The sequence below is a fragment of the Struthio camelus genome, chromosome 24 (assembly GCF_040807025.1).
Source record: "Struthio camelus isolate bStrCam1 chromosome 24, bStrCam1.hap1, whole genome shotgun sequence".
In the NCBI taxonomy this organism is placed as follows: Eukaryota; Metazoa; Chordata; class Aves; order Struthioniformes; family Struthionidae; genus Struthio; species Struthio camelus.
In genome coordinates, this window is record NC_090965.1 from 7,924,798 (window position 1) to 7,942,749 (window position 17,952).

The following is a 17,952-nucleotide window of genomic DNA, read 5'->3' on the forward strand; positions in this document are numbered from 1 at the left end:
TCAAGGAACCGTCTCTATCAAGTAGTAAAAAATAGTGAGAAAAATCAGCTTTTAAGCTTTTCTTGAGTATATTTAATAGATAGAGCTTCTCAAGTCAAAAGGTATAGGGCTTTATATAGACTGTAATTCATTTTTGTAGCATTCTTCACCTTCTTTTCCCATTTCTGAGCACACCAGGCATCAGAAAAGTCTGCTGTCACTCATCTTGTAAACCAAAGGTAATAGAGAATGATGTCCTTATTTAATACTTTCCTTTCTGATGGATCACAGCCGCTTTCTTAGCTACAACATAATTCTGGGAGCTCACGTTCAGCTAGCTCTTTCACAAGTGCCCTCCCTGCTGTTGGATTTCAGGGTGCCATCTCACAGTTCAGAAGTGACCTGTGCTTTTTCTTCCCAGTTTATATGCAGTGATCCCTTTTATGCCCTGGCCTGGGCACAGTCATGAATGAGATCATTGCTGTTATGATATCCTGTTGTACACTGGGTCTTCTAATAAGCCCACAGACACCGTATCAGGATGCCTTCCAGTGCCACAAACCAGCAAAGCTAGTGTCTCCAGCATGAGGTTAGTTCCCCCTCTGCAGGGGAACAGCTACAAACATAGCTGTTCTTACCTTTCTTCTGTTTTTTCTTTCCTTTGAAATAAATTGTTAACTGAGATTTTTGGATGCTAACAGCACTGCCCTATTTCTGTCCTTAAAGAAACCAAAGGAGGCTCCATACTGGCATTTCAGGGAACAGGGAGGAGTAATGTGTGCTCTCAGCAAACCCTGCATTACCCTCAGCAAGCAGGCTGAGCAAAGTGGTTTGAGAAGAAGGCAGCGTGTTTTCTAGGTAAGTTAAGACAGTAAAAGTGTGCAAAAATGCCTGAACATATGGTCCCTCTTGACTTACCCAAACATGTCTTGTACTGACTTATGCCTTATGAATTTTGAACCTCCCCGTTCTAAAAGGGGTCATTTCACAACTGCTGTTTGATGAGTTTTTTTGGGTTTTTTTTTCAGTTTTGGTATCACTGGCATCTGTGGATCTTCTAGAGAGTATTGCCTTTGTCATGATTTATCATGAACACTATCACCAATAATACAAAGACTGTTTATAGTTACGAATGCTCACAAGGAAGAAACTAGTTATCATGGTTTGAGAACTCAGACGAACAGCTGCTCAGAATCATAACATGATTGCCTAGATGAACTATGGAGGCATTTTCACTCACTTGCCACATGAGTATCAGGCCCCGAAACCAAGGCATCAGGCTTGGTGGCTCAGGGATTTAAGCAGGTAGTGGCAAAAAATGTAGGTACTTGGTTTCATTCTTTGTCCAGTTCTCCTCCAATATAATATATATCACTTGCAGGTGTCGTGGATCAGGTCTGTATTTTCTTCACCAAATTAACAACCCTGTTGTTAATTAACAAAAGGGTTACCCTGTGGTTAATTTGCTCCTGCATGGACTTGCCTGTTTTTGTGCAAGAAATGTGAGCAATAGAGGTTAAATATATTTTGGGAAGATCAGAAAGACAAGGGCCATAGAATGGTATTAAGAATACATGGTTCTTAGTTCACAAACCATTTAATGTAAAAGCAGAAAACACGATTACAGTACAGGAAAAGAAACTACTGTGGTATATATGCTGCTGTAATGAGCTGTGCTTTATTCTTTTGCTGCTAATTGAAGTAAGAAATGAGAAGCAAAGCAACAAAAGGCCTTTTGTTAAGGAACAGCAGTAAAAATTTCTAGAAGTCCTATATGAATAGTACAATTATGGAGTTACGGATTATTGCTTGTACAGTTCCATGTATGAAAATCCCTTGTTAGACCTGTATTTACGCAATTAGGTTAACTTAATTCTTTCAGCATCGTTTCTGGTAAGGGCATAATACTATCTTTTCATATCCAAGGTATGCCAAGCACTAAGTTAGTTGTTTCTGGAGCGGACAAGTGCAACAACAGGCTGCAAGTCCACAGAAAAATGCTGCAAGCAACGGCTGAGTGCTGTGCTCAGGGGAGCATGTGGTAGGATCATGCTGAGCATCCTGTCATGCCATGTACTGAGCAAGGAGAGCTGAAAAATGAGCTGGCTTTTCTGTGATAAAATCAGTAAGAAATCACGTAGCTGCAAACTATGCCAAGGCACGTGCTTGGGAGGCAAATTAGGCTCAGAAGTAACCTGGGCCTGGTGCCCTATTTTCACAAAACTTGGAAGAACTTCTTTGCCTTTGAGACCTCTCAGTCTTTTCGTCTCTCTAATCAGACCGATATCAGCCAACAGCTCATGCTGAACAGGTAATCTTTGGGACTGGACTTTCAGATGCTTTATGGGCTGTTTTTCCAAAACGTGGACAGAACGTGTCTTAATTAGGCACCTGCAAAGAGGCCATTTCCAAGTCTCGAGCTGTTGTGCTTTCCAGCTCCTGACCCTGAAAAGTCCTGGCTCCTGCTAGGCTGCCTGCTGGGCTGGACTGTGCCTGCTGGCAGCCGCAGCTCCAAGACGCCCGGCATGGTAGCTCTTCTAATCAGCAGCTGTTTTGCCACTGTTATCCGTGGGGCTAGTTGCACAGTAGATGCTGGGACAAGTGCCCATACCCGGAGATTTATTAAGGGATGAAGCAGTGCCACAGCATGAACCGGTGACACACCAAGCTAGCACCCTGGGCTCTGTGCAGGAGGATGCTAAATGCTAGCTTGCCGTGTTGTTGTGCTCTGTCCCAGCAGGATCGCGGCAACATCCTTTTGCATGGCCCAGATCTGCTCACACTGGGGGTTGAGAAATTCCGGGCTTTCTTTTCTGCTCCATAACACACAAATAAGCATGTGCCACTGCAAGTGATGCAGCATGTGGCACACATGACCGTGGGTCATAACTGATACTGTAGAGTAACCCAGGAGCAATAATTTTATAAGAGGGGATTTCCCTCACCCCCCCCTGCCTCTGCTATCTGCTTTTAAAATATCTGAGTGAGGGAGTGGTGGCCCACTGGGGACTCCCCAACTGCTGCTCCCGCGCAGGGAGTTTGCTAGACATTGAAGCATGGGGTTGAGCTGAAGCGTTACTCAACCAGAAAAAAGTACTGATTGCTGTGCAAGTTGGTATTCAAATCTGACATTTCAGAGGCACATCTGAAAAGCCAAGGCAAAGGGAACAAGTTTGGTGATGCAGATTCCAAGAATAATCACCCCTGAAAGGGCTGCTGATACCTGTGCCCTTGCAAAAAAAAATTAAAATAAAATTATTGGTAGAATATTTTTTCCTTTTTTTCTGTTTGCTTGAAGTTGATGATTTGTACTTAGCAACTCATTTTTGGTCCACATGTTCCAAGTTACAAAAGATGCCTCAGTCAAAAATTCATGCCTCAGCACAAAAGTGTACTTTCGATTTACATAATTTGTAGGATGGTGAAAAAAAATCTTAGTTTGATCTCACATAGTAAAGCAGAGATTTCTGATAATAAATGGTCCTTCAGACATGTTTTTCAGAGATGTGATAGGGCTTTAAATATTTTGTGTACAAGTTTCTACCTCTATGTGTTCAGATCCCTCCCCTTTTTTTTTTTTTTTTTTTTTTTGCTGAGAACTGATGGTGGAATATGGACGTTACTACTGAGAGGTATTTCAGTAGAAGGATGCACGCAAAACACTGATTTATCTACTGAAATATACAAAACGAAGAAGAAAAAGTGAGCTTGAATTATGAAAGCAGTGAGTTCAGCAACTGAAAAACTATTACTGAAATAGCATCCCTCCCAGGGGTACCACAGCTCTTTTTTTTTTCTTTTTTTGCACAAGCACAGGTGTCTGGTCTGCTTCCTGACTGCTCGCTGCACTCGAGGCACTGTCCCAAGGCATCCGAGAACTGCGGGTTCGAGCACAGCGGTGTTCCCAGCCAGGCTTTATCTCTGTATTTGGATGTGTATGAAGAAAATGGGGCTGTAGTGGGGGAGCTGTGGGAGTTGCTGCCCCCTCAGTGCCATTCTCACGGCATTTCTTAGACAATCTGCCCCGGATTTCTGTTTGCATTGAAGTCCATGGTAGATTTACTTCAGTAATTGGCTCAGGTGAAAAAATCACTTCTTTGTTATCAGGGCAAACCTCTGGGAAAATTAACCTTGTCTTGTAGGATGATTATCTGGGAAGTTGGCCTAGAAACAAGCTGTAGCCCTGCCGGATGGTGAAGGAGCTGAGCTCCGATGGCGTAAGGAAGGGGTGGCTCTCCCCAGCACCCGGGGCCACACGACTGCATTTCCAGGATGAGATAAATGTGGAACTGAGTCCTTTGAGGCCTTTGGGACATGCAGGTCTGAACCCTGTGACTCCCCACCTCGTGTCTCTAGACTGAAGCTGCCAGGGGCTGAAACCGCATTCATGGAAAAATGCGGTTTTGTGGATGGTCCCCAAGCAATGTCTGCTAACAGTACAAGTAATTCTGTCCACATGCCTCTGTGGAAGGTGTCTTGATTTTAACAGAAGGTGCTGCCCTTCCTTTACCTTTTCTTAAGCTACCCTGCAGAGGTCAGGGGAGGAACTACTCTGACTCGGGCTTCCAGAGAGCAGGTAAGGAGAGGCCATGTTCTTACACTGTAGGTGACATTCTCGTGCCTGCTTCTGAGGCGTTCAGTGCTGGGTCCTGTATTTGCCTGGTTTTGGCTTTTTTCCACAGGACCTGCATTATCAAATAACATAGGAAGTGGGAAAGGCAAGCTGCTGTGAGTTGCTAGCAAAAGCACTTTTTGCTTTCTTTTCCCTCCTCTTATCTCTATGCCCTTGAGGGTAGTGCAAAAACTGGACAGAGCTCTGAATACTTCCCACTTTCAGGACTACTTCAGTTTTGATTCTCACAAATCTAGCATAAATGAAACTAGCTTTGACCCCTTACAACTGTGAAATTCAGCCTGATTCAAGTCCTGAGTTAATATGTGCTCAAGACAATATTAACCCAGCCAAAACTGAAACCTGTACTTAAGAGCTGTGTAACATGCAGAATCCAAAGCCAATTTACTGAAACATAAGTTTCAGTTGTGGTGAAAGCTAAATCTATGAGAGCTCTGACTGGCTATCGGAGTGATTCATTTGCTCCCCAGATAATTCAAAAATTGATCTGACAGCAGTGAGCAGTCAGTTTCTCCTCTATTAAGCATAATTTATGGCCTGCACCATCAGCATATTTTACCCTCTCAGGCAAACCCGAACTGGTCTGCGGGACAGATTAGCGTTGCCCGTTGTTGCTGGTGAGACCCTGTCCTGCAGACCCGTGGCGATGGATGACTAACAGGGTGCTGAACGTGGATGCTTGGCCTCCAGACTTACTCAAGGCCCAGGCATTGTAACAAGTAGCAAGCCTTTCTCTAGCCTTTATGTAAAAGTGATGTGAATTGTAAGCTCTCAGAAGCTTTAGACTAAGCTCAGTTTTCTACAAATGCCCTGGGTGACTTTTATTACTAAATCAGTTTTTTGTTTTGTATTTCCAAAAATAAGAAGGGGAGGGACACAATAGCAGGGTGATGAGTACATTTATTTCAGCAGACCGTGGTCTGGCATCTTCCAGGCAGGTGTCTGCAGCCAGAGCCAGCCCTGGCTGTTTCAGCCGGCTGCGCTAGCCTTGGCAGTAGCAATGGCAAAAGCATGTTACTGATGTTTTTTGTCTCTTCTATATGTCATCCAGTCATTTCTGTTCAGCCAAATACAAGTATCAGACCAGAGCATTGTGGTCTAACAGTAGCTTTGCAGTTATTAACACAACGTGGCCCGGAACGAGCTAATCTTTAGGCCGGAAGTGTTCAGTATAGGTGCTTATTGGGGAGGGGGAAAAAAAAACAAGCAGATCTTTTTTTTTTTTTTTGGTACTGAAGTTTAGATGAGCACTAACGAAGCAGCTGCCCAGCTACTCCGCAGATTTTTTGTTATGGGGAAACCAAGCTTGTCGAAAGCATTTATGCGCCTCAAGCGGAAAGTTTCGTTCTCGTCCTCTGTGGTTTGGGTCCCCAGGTCGACACCGTGTACTCGTATACATAACGTGCGAGCAGGAATGCATGTCCTGTGTCTACCTGCTCTGCGGGGTTGGTCTTGGGAGCAGGGAGGGCTTTCGCACACGAGCTTAGCCCTCTCACTGGACCGTGCTCAGCCACCCAGCCCGTCCTGACCCTGCAAGAAGAGCGCTGGCTCCATGCTCTGTTGCAATGTGCAGTTATCGGTACAGATGTCTTGCCCATTGCTGCAGGGAGCAGTATCTGCTTGAGTGAGGGCCGTTCGAAGCAAATCTCTCCAATACAGACAGTTGCTCTATACAAAAAGGCCCGCTGAATATAGCTGATTATTTTAAAGCTATATCTTTGCAAGTTATTTTCTGGCTGAAGCTTTTAAGGGGATGGTGGTGATTTGGTATTTCATAAAAAAAAAAAAATCTAATTTGCGAACCAATAACAATACTAGCTATACCCAGTGTATTTTAAAATCTTTGGTCTGCTTTGGCTTATCTAGAAGTGCAGATATTGAGCCCTGATAATTCTGTACATGTTCTATTGTTCTATTGTGTGTGATTTTTTTTTAAAATTGCTATTTGTTCCAGGCAGATCCTGATAGCTGATGCCCTTTGCTGTGACTATCCATTTGAATTTTCAAGGTAAAGAACTTCAGCTTTGTTTTCCTAAAACAGCAACAAGCCTTTTCTGACCAGGAGCCTGCTGGCCATGAGCAGCACCCTCAGCACCATCTGAATAATGGGAATATGCATGGGCTTCAGCTGGAGATCCACAGGCCCAGTATAGAAAATCACTATGCTTGATAAGAGTTATTTTTGTTTATTCTTAGCTCTTTATTTTTGTCTTCTCTTCTCTGTCTCATGTCTCCTTTAGATTGCCCAGTTTCCAAGGCACAAACAGAGCCCAGTCTCCACTGGAGCCCTGCAGGACTACAGGAACGAGTAAAGCATGGCAATAGAAGGTAATAAAAATTATTATTGCAGCTCTAATTGCAAGAGAGAATAAAACTAAAAATTAGAACCAGGCATAGTAAAGAAATGTGAATAATGGAGGGAAGATGTGTATGGGGACTTTTAGTGGTTTTAAAAGTGGAAGTTATTTGTTTAAATAATTTTTCCTATTCAGTGATCACAGCTCTCTCCCTCAGAAAGATCTTTCAAGAAAGTTTCATTTCTCTGATGAATATTTGTCCTCTTTATCATCACTCAGACTTGCAGGCCACCTAGAACTCTTCTTGAAATCTTGACTATATTTAATCATTTTCTTTTTCTGTATGTTGGTGTAGCTATTTGTTTAGAGAAGCTCAATTACTAATATGTCAGATGCCCACATCAAAAGGATTCTGAAACCTCTTGAAAACTGAAAAAGCCTCATTGATTAAGCTAGCACTTAACCTTGTTGGCAGATTTGAGTCTTCAAAATGTATACATGTTTGAAGGCTGGTGCAAATCTCAGCATGGGTTTTGGGTTTTATATCACTCTTTAGCAGGAAACTTTTGCTCATCCTCAGTGTCAAAGCAGTTCTTTTCAGGCACCTTTCCCCAATTTTTGCTGAAATAGCCCGTTTCCTTTATGCGGTGGGAAAAAGAGAGGGAGAGGAAAAAAAAACGGACCATCAAAATTCATGTCTGACTGTGAAATCTTGTTAAAAAGATTGCAAAAGTGTGACATTCACTCGAGAAGGGTGACTGCTAAACCTGCTGGAAAATTCCCAGAATGTTGCAGTTTTGGGGTGAAAATTTCACAAGATCACTTTGTTTCTCTGTCCAGCTCTGGAAGTTAGCAGAAGTTCATTGAACCTCCTAGATCTGGTCTGTAACATCACACAGAATTTATGCACGTGCTTACTTTGGAGCACGCTAGCAGTTCACTTGGACTCATTGCTTTTTGAACTTGCAGTTCCTACTCTAGAGCTTTGCAGGCAGAGGTACCTACAAATGTAGAGGTGGCTGTTGAAATCCAAGTAATGGATGGCTCATGAAAGCAAGCAGGAGTTGCTCTTTAGCTGTATATGACAGTAGGCTCTAAACCGTAAAGACCTGAAATATTCATTTCCCTTTGGGGAAGATGCCATTTATGATAACCAAAATATTACCTCACACTTTATCAAAACAGGAGAAGCAAGTATTTAACTTTCAACACCCCCCACACCACCCCCGGTGACTAAAGTAGTGCTTTTCTGCAGAACAGATATGCCAATGTACAAGATTCTCCACCACGCTTCTCTCCTTCCTCAAAGGGGAAATCTTAGAGAAGAAAAGAAAAAAAAATCTTTTGCATTTTTTAACCTTTTGGGGTAAAATCCTGGCCTGGTGGGAGCGTTGCCATTGGTCAGTCATGCACATGACTGTAGTGTTTGCTCTGGGAAGATGGTTGCTGAGGCTGAGGCTGGCAGGGTTGTTTTCTGTTGCAGAGCCCTGCAGAGGAAGGAGCCGGGCTGTGGCTCTGCAGAGGATTTCCAGCCCTACCCAAGTGATGCCAGTGGGCTGGAGAGTGCTGGGGGTCACTGGCAGTGAAGGGGAAGAGCTGCTCCCATGAGATGCCGGGGGTCTACTGGCTCTTTTAGGGTCACAATTTTGGCCTGAGGAAGAATTTAGGTTCCACCGTTTTCAGGTCTATCCTTAAGCCTCTTTCCTAAACTTTCCCAGCCTGTTAGGAACGGGGCTGAGCAGGAAACAGGTCTTGGCAAGCCTCTTGCCCCTGCTGTGCTGGCCTGCGTCGGGGCCGACCCCCTTCTGCAGCTGTCTAGCGGTGCTCCCATCCTGCTGGGAGCAGGCAGAGCTGGGCAAGGCAGTGCAAGGACTGGGAGTTGTGGAGAAGAAATCCTGAAAATGGATTTGCCTGATGTTTTGCCCTGTTGGCTTTCGAAATCTTTCATCCTTGGTTGAATAAATGTTGTATTTCATGAAGTTTATCCATGCTTAGCCTGCAATCCTCTCAAAAGTAGAACTCATTGTTTGATTTTCAGCATTATTAAAGTGGTTATGGTTAGAAACGTGACTGAAAAGAGGGCACAGAACGTACCGCACCTATCAGCCGATAACTACTTGCCGAGTTTTTTCTGAGTCATTTGATGGGTTTACTGAGAAAAACAATTTTCTACTTCTGTCAGCAGCATTGCAGAGCTGTAGCTGAGTGAGCCGTATCTTTCCTTGAGCAGCGAGACTGGCATGTCTATTCTGATTACAGAACCTTGGTTTCTGTCAATAATGAATTGCACTCATTAGGGGAGAAAAGAAGCCTGCCAGATTTCTGAAGGCTGGGAGAAGGTCGCAGGCTGCAAGTCACAGCCGGGGAGCATGTTTCCATCTCTAACAGCAAACTGTGGCTGTGCAGGTGCTAATGGAAAGAATGACTACGCAGTGGATGGGTCTAATCTAGACACTGGTGTAAATCCACTGGTTTCTAGAGGGCTGTTCCAGATTAGCACTTGCTTAAATGAAACTAGACTCTGGATTTGATAGTTAGGTGACTGATTAACAATTACATCTCCAATTTTTAAGGCTCTGAGAACTATTTAGTAGTACAGTAGCAGTACTGATACAGGTAATATTTCACGGTAGTATGCAGCTATGATAAGTGTAAGGCGGTTTGACAATTTACATGGCGGCTAAATGAAACGAGCAATTGCCGAATGACTGTGCAAGCAACTATTCTTGTGCGTAAAAACCTAGTGGAAAACATTTTCTTCTACTTCTGGAAACAGAATTACATTCCTTTGGCAAGGAATGTACTTTTACTAGAAATCTAATGTTAGCGTATGCATGTGGTCAGTCATTAACAGCATGATTCTCATTAAGATCGGGACAATGTGAAAGTGTTTGGGATAAAACAACAGCTTTTGTAAATTTGAAGTGAATGCATATGCAGTTGGATCAATATTGGATCATACTGAATAGGTCTGCGGTAATTCAGCGTGATTGGCATGGACAGGACCTGGTTCTCCTGAAGAACCGTGTTAGTGTAAATGCTGGAGGAGGACCTGGATTTGCTGCTGAGTTTCCCAGACGTAAATGTCTTTCAGTGTGTGGGTGTTTAGCCTCCTGTTGTGTTCTGGTGCTCTCCAGGAATGTACTAGCTGTTTTGTTAGTCATTTCAACAAGTCATTCATCTGCATCAATCTAGTGTTTTCTGCTATTATTGAGGTATTTCTGTAACCATAGCAGTGATGCCACTTTTGCCGCCTTCGCGGTGATGCAAACGAGGCAGTCTGCTCGGCACAGTGATGCTGATAAGACATTAGTCACGGCAGGAGTCAGACCTACCTGAGAGAGACGACCTGGCTGGTAAGACGTGGGGGCATCGAGGCAGGCTTCTTGGAGGACGGCTTTCCTGAGAGATGACCTCACTTTTGAAGGGAAGGCGTTGCCAAAGCAGTGCTCACGGACTGATGTCAGTGGAAAAGAGATGCGGGAAAAACATGGGACTGACTCAGCGTTAGGGGGAAGTCGAGTCCCTGTTTCGGTAACGACACCTGTGCTGTGGAGCTACAGGCAGGCGCGAGCCTGGCCCAGGACGGGGGAAAGAAATCTCAGGTGTTCGTTCGTGTGCAAGACCGCACTTTTTTGCATTAATTATTCTGCTGCGTTTCTTTGTTTTCCGGGCAGTGCCGCGAGCTCTGGCAACTATTTCCCGAGCTGGGCATGAGTGGAATAAGCCTGCCCAACTCTAGCCCAGGCCAGGAGAGGAGGCAGGGCCACGACAGGACCCCGCATCGCACCCTCAGCCCGGCTTCGCAGGCAGGGTCAGCGCAGGGCGCGAGGTGCTGGCCCCGGCTGCGAGAGCTGGCAGGTCCCCCAGCACCGCTCGGCCCCGTTTTGAGCCAGAGGCATATGCGGGGCACTGGTGGGTGCTGCCCTCTTGCAAAAAGGCTATGAAAAGTGCTCAGGATCAGACCTTGGGCCTTTTCTAATTGCATCTGTTGCAGATGTTAGATGGGAATATGCTGTTCACTACTGACTTTTCATTTGTGATTTTTCAGACCAGCCGGTTATACACAGGGCTTGTCCTCTTATTTTTTAATTTCCTAGGTAGCTAGCTAACAAACCACTATACTGGCTTTGCTTGTAATTCCCTGGATTATTTGGGCCATAACTACTTTTAGTTTGCCCTGTCACAATGTGCTTATTGTAAAGTTCCAAGGGAGGAGCCTTCCCCATCAGCCATGAGTAGCCTGGGAGGAATCCAGGAGGAAAGGATCACTTCCCCACAGCACAGCACAGCACATTGGTGAGGTCTGCTGTATGCAAAAGATGTAATTGTTCTGAGAGAGTGCCTCAGGGAGCCATTTCCCATTTTATTACCTGATCTTGCCATCTGTATTGTCATGCTACTGTGTTTCAGAAATCCCTATTTCCTTTTTTCCTCTTCCTTCCCAGAGTGTATGAGAAATGGCTTGCTATTGTCATGACGTTATTTTCATGTTGCTGCAGCTGGCATGTGGGTGAGAGCCTCTGTTACATGCACTGTGCATGTGGGGAACTTCTCTGGGCAGAAAGTCAAGTCGGGTGATTAGTTGCATTCAGGACTCAGTTCAATGCATGCTGAAATCCCTGGTAATTTGTCATCAGTGGGCATCTGTCATCAGATCAGACCTGCTCTGAAAAGCAGGGATGTTCTCACCTCCCGGAGGTCCAACACTTGGCATAATCAAGCACCATCTTTGCACATATGCTTCAAAAACAAAAATGAAAACTATCTGGATTGTGTCTCCCAAAGTCTAACATGCTTATTCTCTTACTTGCCCTTTGAGGTAACAGTGATGCTGTTGTTGCTGCTCTACAAATGGTCAGTAAACAGACAGCGAGGCTAAGCGATGCACCCCAGATCATGCAGAAGTCTAACGGAGCAAGGTACTGAACCCTGGTAATATAACATTTCACTTCTACTCCCTTATTACACTGCCATCTTTCCTCCTGGGCCTGGATGGCAGTTTTTAAACCCATGACTGTTTCTTGCCTGTTGGCATTTGGCTGATCTGTCTCTTGAGCATCAATTCAGTCACTAAAAAGAAAAAAAATCCCTTCTTCTCATCTGCAATTTACATAATTAAGTAACAGCTTACTGCCTCTTCCCTCATTTCCTCATTGATGCTGGGTGTGGACCGAGGTTGCCTGGGAAAGCTGTTGGCACAGGTTGGCCCTTGGGTGCCTCTTCCTCCACTCCAAGTGAAAGTTTTGCTGCAATTACATGCAGAAGCTGGGAATTCAGGGAGGAGGGCACTGTACTAAAAGCTATGTGCTGCTGAGGATCACTCCAGCACCTCGGGAAGGGTGAATACAACCTACTGCAGATTTGGGCCTGCCTTGTGATTGTTTTCTTTTGCAGTGCTAAGATACAGGGATTGAGTTAGGCATTCATTTGGTGCATTGTGGTGATTTCAATGGTATGTGACTAGCCTGGGCATAAAAAGTATTTGCTTAGTCTTACTGTGATGATAGATATATTCTCAAGATTGAATTTAGGTATCAATAAATTACTCACCCAGCGAAATTTTAGGCAATAACTCTGACCCAAAGAGGTTCAGACACAAGCTGTACCAGCACTGCAAGAGGCATGCATTCAGGCTGCTGCTCTTGTCCAGTGCATGGTGGCTGGTTTGGAGGTTGTTTGTGGGATAGAAGGTCCTCCTTTGCCATGCCCATGTCCTCTAGTCCATCTAACTTTTTCTACTGGGAACGAGTAGTCCAAGAAGATTGTTTAACTGCTTATATTTTTCTTGCAGACCATACTTAGCTATTTCCAGAGGGATTACAGAAACAACCAAGCTAACCTTGGAGCCAAAAGCATGGTGCAGAGACATCCTAATTGTCTCCCTGTGAAACAGTCTGGCTCTTGGCACTGTCCTGCCATGTTCGCATGACAGCATGCCCCAGCTGGCAAACCCAGAAGAGTCTGGATCTGAAATGTCATTACGTTAACGTGTCTGTTGTGCTGAAGGACTGAACGTGTGTGAACCCCACTTTCTTCTCAGCAGCTAATACCTACAGCAGTGTAAGTGTAGGCTTTGCAGCAGCAGTCTCTGTAGGCAAAATTTCACTGCTGCCACAAGGCTGATAGACTTTTCCAGGTCTGAGTGAAATTTCTCTTCCTCTGCAAAATGATAACTTTGGACTGTGCCTAACGATCACCTAAATTACTCACACTCCTGAAAACTTAGTGACTTATTCCAGCCCTGAAGTGGGAGCTGTGGGTTTGCAAAACCCTGTCCTCTCGTATGTGAGCATTGCCAGGCTTTGAGTGCTGGCGAAGGGCAGCAGATAAGGGTCCACCCCTCTTAAGAAACAAGTGTGAGAGCAGGGTCTGCCGTGACCTGGTGGTGAAGGCCCCGCTGTGCCAGGACAGTGGTGCAGAAAGATCTTGCCAACTTTCTGAGTCACGCTGCTTCGACTAGAGCAGCCTACCATATTGCCAGAACTCCTCCCACCCTGGGATGGTCAGACCACTTGCTTTCTGTGCAATGATGCCGCTTGGCTTTCTCTGCAATGATGCCGCTTGGCTTCCTGCACCCCAGTGCTCAAGCAAGGAGTTGAGAAAGGCCCTTTTCCAGGAGGGGTTTGGCAGCACAGCTTCCATCATGGGGGCTAGGCCAAGGGTGGTGGAAGGGTGGATGCAATCACCGTCCCCAAGCTTGGCGCTGTGGGAGATGTAACCCCTATGATGGTCCCTCCTTTTGGTCGCGTCCTTCCTCCTGAATAAAGGATGATAAGGAAATGCCAAGATTTCCCGCCTCCATATGCTAGAGAAATACCTGTGGGTGAATGAGTTGGTCCTTTTCACTAGGTAATTAGTTCAGCAAATTACAAAGGGAAATATATGCTGGGAAAAGAGAGAAAAATCCCAAAAGTTAATCCGAGACTCATTTCCTCCCTATACCTGGATAAAAACATGTTCTTCGGAGCTCTTCAGGTCAGACGTCAAAGAGACAGGTGAATCTACCTCAGGGAAAAAGGTAAAATACAGATTTCGTCCTTCTGCTATATGTATTTGTACATAACTTGCTTGTACTGCTATAGTTGCATCTTTGCAAGATCTACTGCTTTCAGACCAGTTACCTTCAGTCCTGCTTTTTTTGAGTCAAGAGACTTTTAAATGCTAAATTTATCTGCATTTTTCTGCTGAAAATTTTGAGAAAAACTTTACTTCCATGCAAGATTTTACTGATATTTTCTTTCTTTTTTTCTTCTTTGAGATCTTCTATGCATTTTTGAAAATTTTTTTTTCTCTTGCACATGAGGAGGTGTAATGAATACTAAACTGTGTGTTCTAATGCATGTATACATATGCAACAAGTAATATTTAAAATGTGCATATATTCATAAATATCTCAATTGTTACTTAGCTTATAGCATATATGAACAAGCTGAATTGTCCAATGTATTTGTTACTGTGACATCAGCTATTCTTTTACATGTATGTATAACCTGTGGAGAGATGAATAATGTAAGCTCAGAAATCTTATGCTTACAAATCTTAATAAGAACTAATTGCTTTGGTTAACTTTTCTATGGTTTTTAGAGGAAAGACAGTGAGGAAATATTGTCCTTTCCTTGAACAGGTCTCCTAGCCAGCCAGCGCGTTTCACATCCCACAGCAGTATGAAGGGATCCCACTTTTTCCTCTGCCTCTTTTCTGTTATGTGCTGGTTGAATTTGATGCTAGCAAATGGGAACAAAATCTTCCACTTTGGACCTTGCAGGATTTCAATGAGTGTGAATGAAATTAGGTCTGGTTTCACTGCAATTAAAGCAAATATTGTAAGTATTGCTCTGTGCTCTTGTGGGAGTGGGAAAGCTCTTCTCTATACTGCTCCCGAAGCCTCTCAGAAGCCAGCACATGTAGAACCAAATCTACCTTTTCCTCTGTAGCAAGCCAGAGACCCCATCAGGACCGTGAGCATTTTGTCACACCCACAGTCTCTGCACAAGGTTAAGGTAGGTACCCTTACTGTGTCTCCCACTTTTCTCTAAATAGCTTTGACTGGCTAACTTCCAGTTATAAAGTGTACCAATTTGCAGCTTTTGTGGAAATTGTTCAACACTATGATTTTTTTCTAAGTTCCTATGAAATACAGACACTGACAAAATGAGCAGGTCAGGGAGGATAAAATGATGTGGATCACTTACATGAAAAGAGGTGGGCGTCCCTCTGCCAGTTCCTGCCCCTGTAACAGGCTTTAATGAGCAAAAGGTTTTCGTGCTGAGTGTGTTTCTCCAGAAATAGTGGGCAGAGCGTGCTTGTTGCAGGCGGTTGCTTACAGCACCTTTAGCAGTGACTCTTTACCACGTCTGTCGGTGGAGGCACATCACGGTGAGTCAGGATTTGGATGGAAAACGATTAAGGAATCTAAAAGTAGGTAAACGTGAGCTCGGGAGGTGAAGGCAGGCAGCTTTGAGAAGCTGGGCACGTTGTCAGGATGAGGCAGGAACTCCAAGCCTTGAATAGCTGAGTTAAAGCATGTGGTAGGACCATCCTTAAGGAATAGGGAAGATCATACTCAACAAACTAAATTTTTGTAATTAAATTCTTCACTCTTACCTTTTTGCAGGATCCTAGTTGTGATTTTTCGGTTTGCTGAGAAAAATAAATATGTTTTTCACAGCTCTCCTATGCTCTATGCACTAACGTGGACAGTGCCCCAGGTTTCAGAGTCTTCTAATATCCAGCCACAAAATCAGCAGCTTATCTAGGTAACTAAATGAGACTTGCTGAGTGCTGATTTTCTGGAAAATCAATCTAAAATAATTGCCTATACGTATTATCAATATACATCAAGCAGAGCTGAAAGAGCTTTACACATGTCAAAAATACCACATCTAGTGGTAGAAGTGGCTTGTTCCAGTGGGGGACAAAGTGGCTAGAAGCTGAGGGGTTTTAGCACTTTGGAAGACCTTTAAAAACAAAATTTATTACTTAAGTCTTCAGATAAATGTTGCATCATCCGTCACCTCTTGAACTTCTACATGGACAAAGTCTTCAAACACTGCACGACCGAGGATTCTTACGTCAACCGAAAAATCAGCAGCATAGCCAACTCTTTCCTCAGCATCAAGAGGAAACTCACGCAGTGTGTAAGTCTGGATTATTCCTAAATTTTATTTACCTCTGCTTGTATGTAGTACATAAATAAAGCTAAGCATTTTATAAAGTTATGAAATCTTTATTTATAAAAATGGATACGTGGAAGCGTGATGTGAAAAGCAGAGTTCATACGTCCACTGAGAAGTTTTTATATTTGCCCCTTCATCAGCTAACTTGCATGTTAGCCCCCAAAACCAATATTTACAATGGCCCTTTCTCTATCAAAGTAAATTCTCAGCTGAAGTCTAGTTTAAGGAGTGCAGCCTTTTTTACAGTTAAACAAGGACTCAGACTGTACAGTACTTTCCAGCATAGTTAGAGAGCAATCTCTTGTTTTTAAAAATGAAACCTCTAATCTAATGAATTCTATTTTATTCTTCTAGCATGACCAAAACATGTGCAAGTGTGGACAGGAATCCACTGAGAAATTCAAGCAAATACTCACCAACTACGAAGGGGTAATTGATGACACTAAATCTATTAATTAATGCCGATACTCAGATTCACTTCAACATGGTTATCATTGCTATCATTACTCACAGCTTGTTTCTATATATCCATTTCAGCTGAATGTCACATCTGCAGCAATTAAATCCTTAGGCGAGCTGGATATCCTACTAGACTGGATGGAGAAGTCTCATTAGAGAGCAGACAGCGTTAACCACCCAGCAACGGGCTGGGTTTGTGAAGCTGCTCGAATGCGGTGGACACACCAGGGGTAGCTGTGAAAATAATGTAGTGTTTCAATGCTGTTTCTCGCTGTTTCTCGCTGATGTTTATCAAACACCAAGTGCTTTGCTAGCCAGATAAATCGTCAGGAACGCAGCGGTAGAGTCTTGCATTAAGACAGAAATACCAAGTTCAACCAAATCAGCATAGCACTCATCTTCTGTTAAAGGGCGCTCTCCAAGGGGAAATCTGGGAAGGTTTCTCCTGTGTTACTGGCGACATATGTTATGATAATTTAATAAAATTATTGTTTAAATTATAAACTCTTTGTACAGGGCTGTATATTCATGAGTACTGAATACCCAATGGATTCTGTTACGGTCTAGGTATTGCTACAGAGCAATGCTTATAAATCCAGGCTCAGTTTTAGGAGACTGCTGCCACTGAGCTGTTCTGGCTGGCAGAAGTGTACAGTGTGAGAAGTGCTTGCAAGAATAGGCCTTAACAGGGATTTCAGACCTTAGAAACCTGTATTTCCTTTTGAAATGGTGTTTTCTGCCTTATTAGTAAAAGAACCAGTTTTCTATGCAGGATATGTGATTGTTGAATAGGAAGAAAAAAAATCTTATGTGTACTATTACACTCTGTAGTACGCTTTGTGGAAATTGGTTGCTGTAAATAAACTCAGCTCAAAACTGTGAGCCTGTATTTGTCAAAATTCTGAGGAATAATTTGTTTCTTGTTGGTGAAGCTGAACAGAATTTAGCATGTGTCTTTTTGTAATAGATATAGTCACTACTGGTAATGGCAGTATTCAAATATAGAAAAAAGCCTTGAGATGCACTAAGTGCTAGTGACTTTTTTAAAAAAGCAATGTTATTTTTATTTATAAGAGTTTCCAGCAAACTTGAAGGCTAAGAACCCTTTGGTTTTTGTTTTGTTTGTTTGTTGTTGCTTTTTAAATGCAAGCTGACATGTTTGCATGTTTCTATGACCTCTATGAAATTTGCTCTTTCCTTTGGGCTCTTTTTCCCTCAGCTCACTGCATATGCATTGCTCGAGGCTGGATGCTCTCTGGTCTTAGTATTTCCAGCAATGAAGTTTTCCTGCTATATTAGTTAGACGTCAGGCTTGAGCGAGACTGGAGGGTAGATGCCTACCTTAGTCTGTTTTGCTCTAAGTCATTGTTTTCCAAAATCATCTAACCTGAGCAAGGTGTGTCAA

The 17,952-nt window shown here is 43.5% G+C and overlaps 1 protein-coding gene across 19 annotated transcripts in view; it reads left to right on the forward strand.

The window, feature by feature from the left end:
• LOC104142326 (interleukin-20-like) overlaps positions 1–17,590 on the forward strand; it is a 36,127-nt gene extending 18,537 nt beyond the window's left edge. For 7 of the 19 annotated variants that reach the window (XR_011136151.1, XR_011136156.1, XR_011136155.1 and 4 more), the window contains 8 exons: positions 401–568; positions 706–837; positions 1,008–4,555; positions 6,567–6,620; positions 6,853–6,940; positions 11,732–11,831; positions 12,704–12,972; positions 13,762–13,926. Coding sequence is in view for 3 of the 19 variants with exons in the window: in XM_068918350.1 (XP_068774451.1) it covers positions 14,577–14,735; positions 14,847–14,912; positions 15,897–16,049; positions 16,443–16,517; positions 16,626–16,703 (531 nt within the window). In the remaining 16 variants the exon portion in view is untranslated. Of the gene's footprint in view, positions 1–400; positions 569–705; positions 838–1,007; positions 4,556–6,566; positions 6,621–6,852; positions 6,941–11,731; positions 11,845–12,703; positions 12,973–13,761; positions 13,931–14,536; positions 14,736–14,846; positions 14,913–15,896; positions 16,050–16,442; positions 16,518–16,625 lie in introns of those variants that run through there. The other 12 variants (XM_068918350.1, XM_068918351.1, XR_011136154.1 and 9 more) reach the window with 12 other exon arrangements.
• Positions 17,591–17,952: the final 362 nt, after the last annotated feature.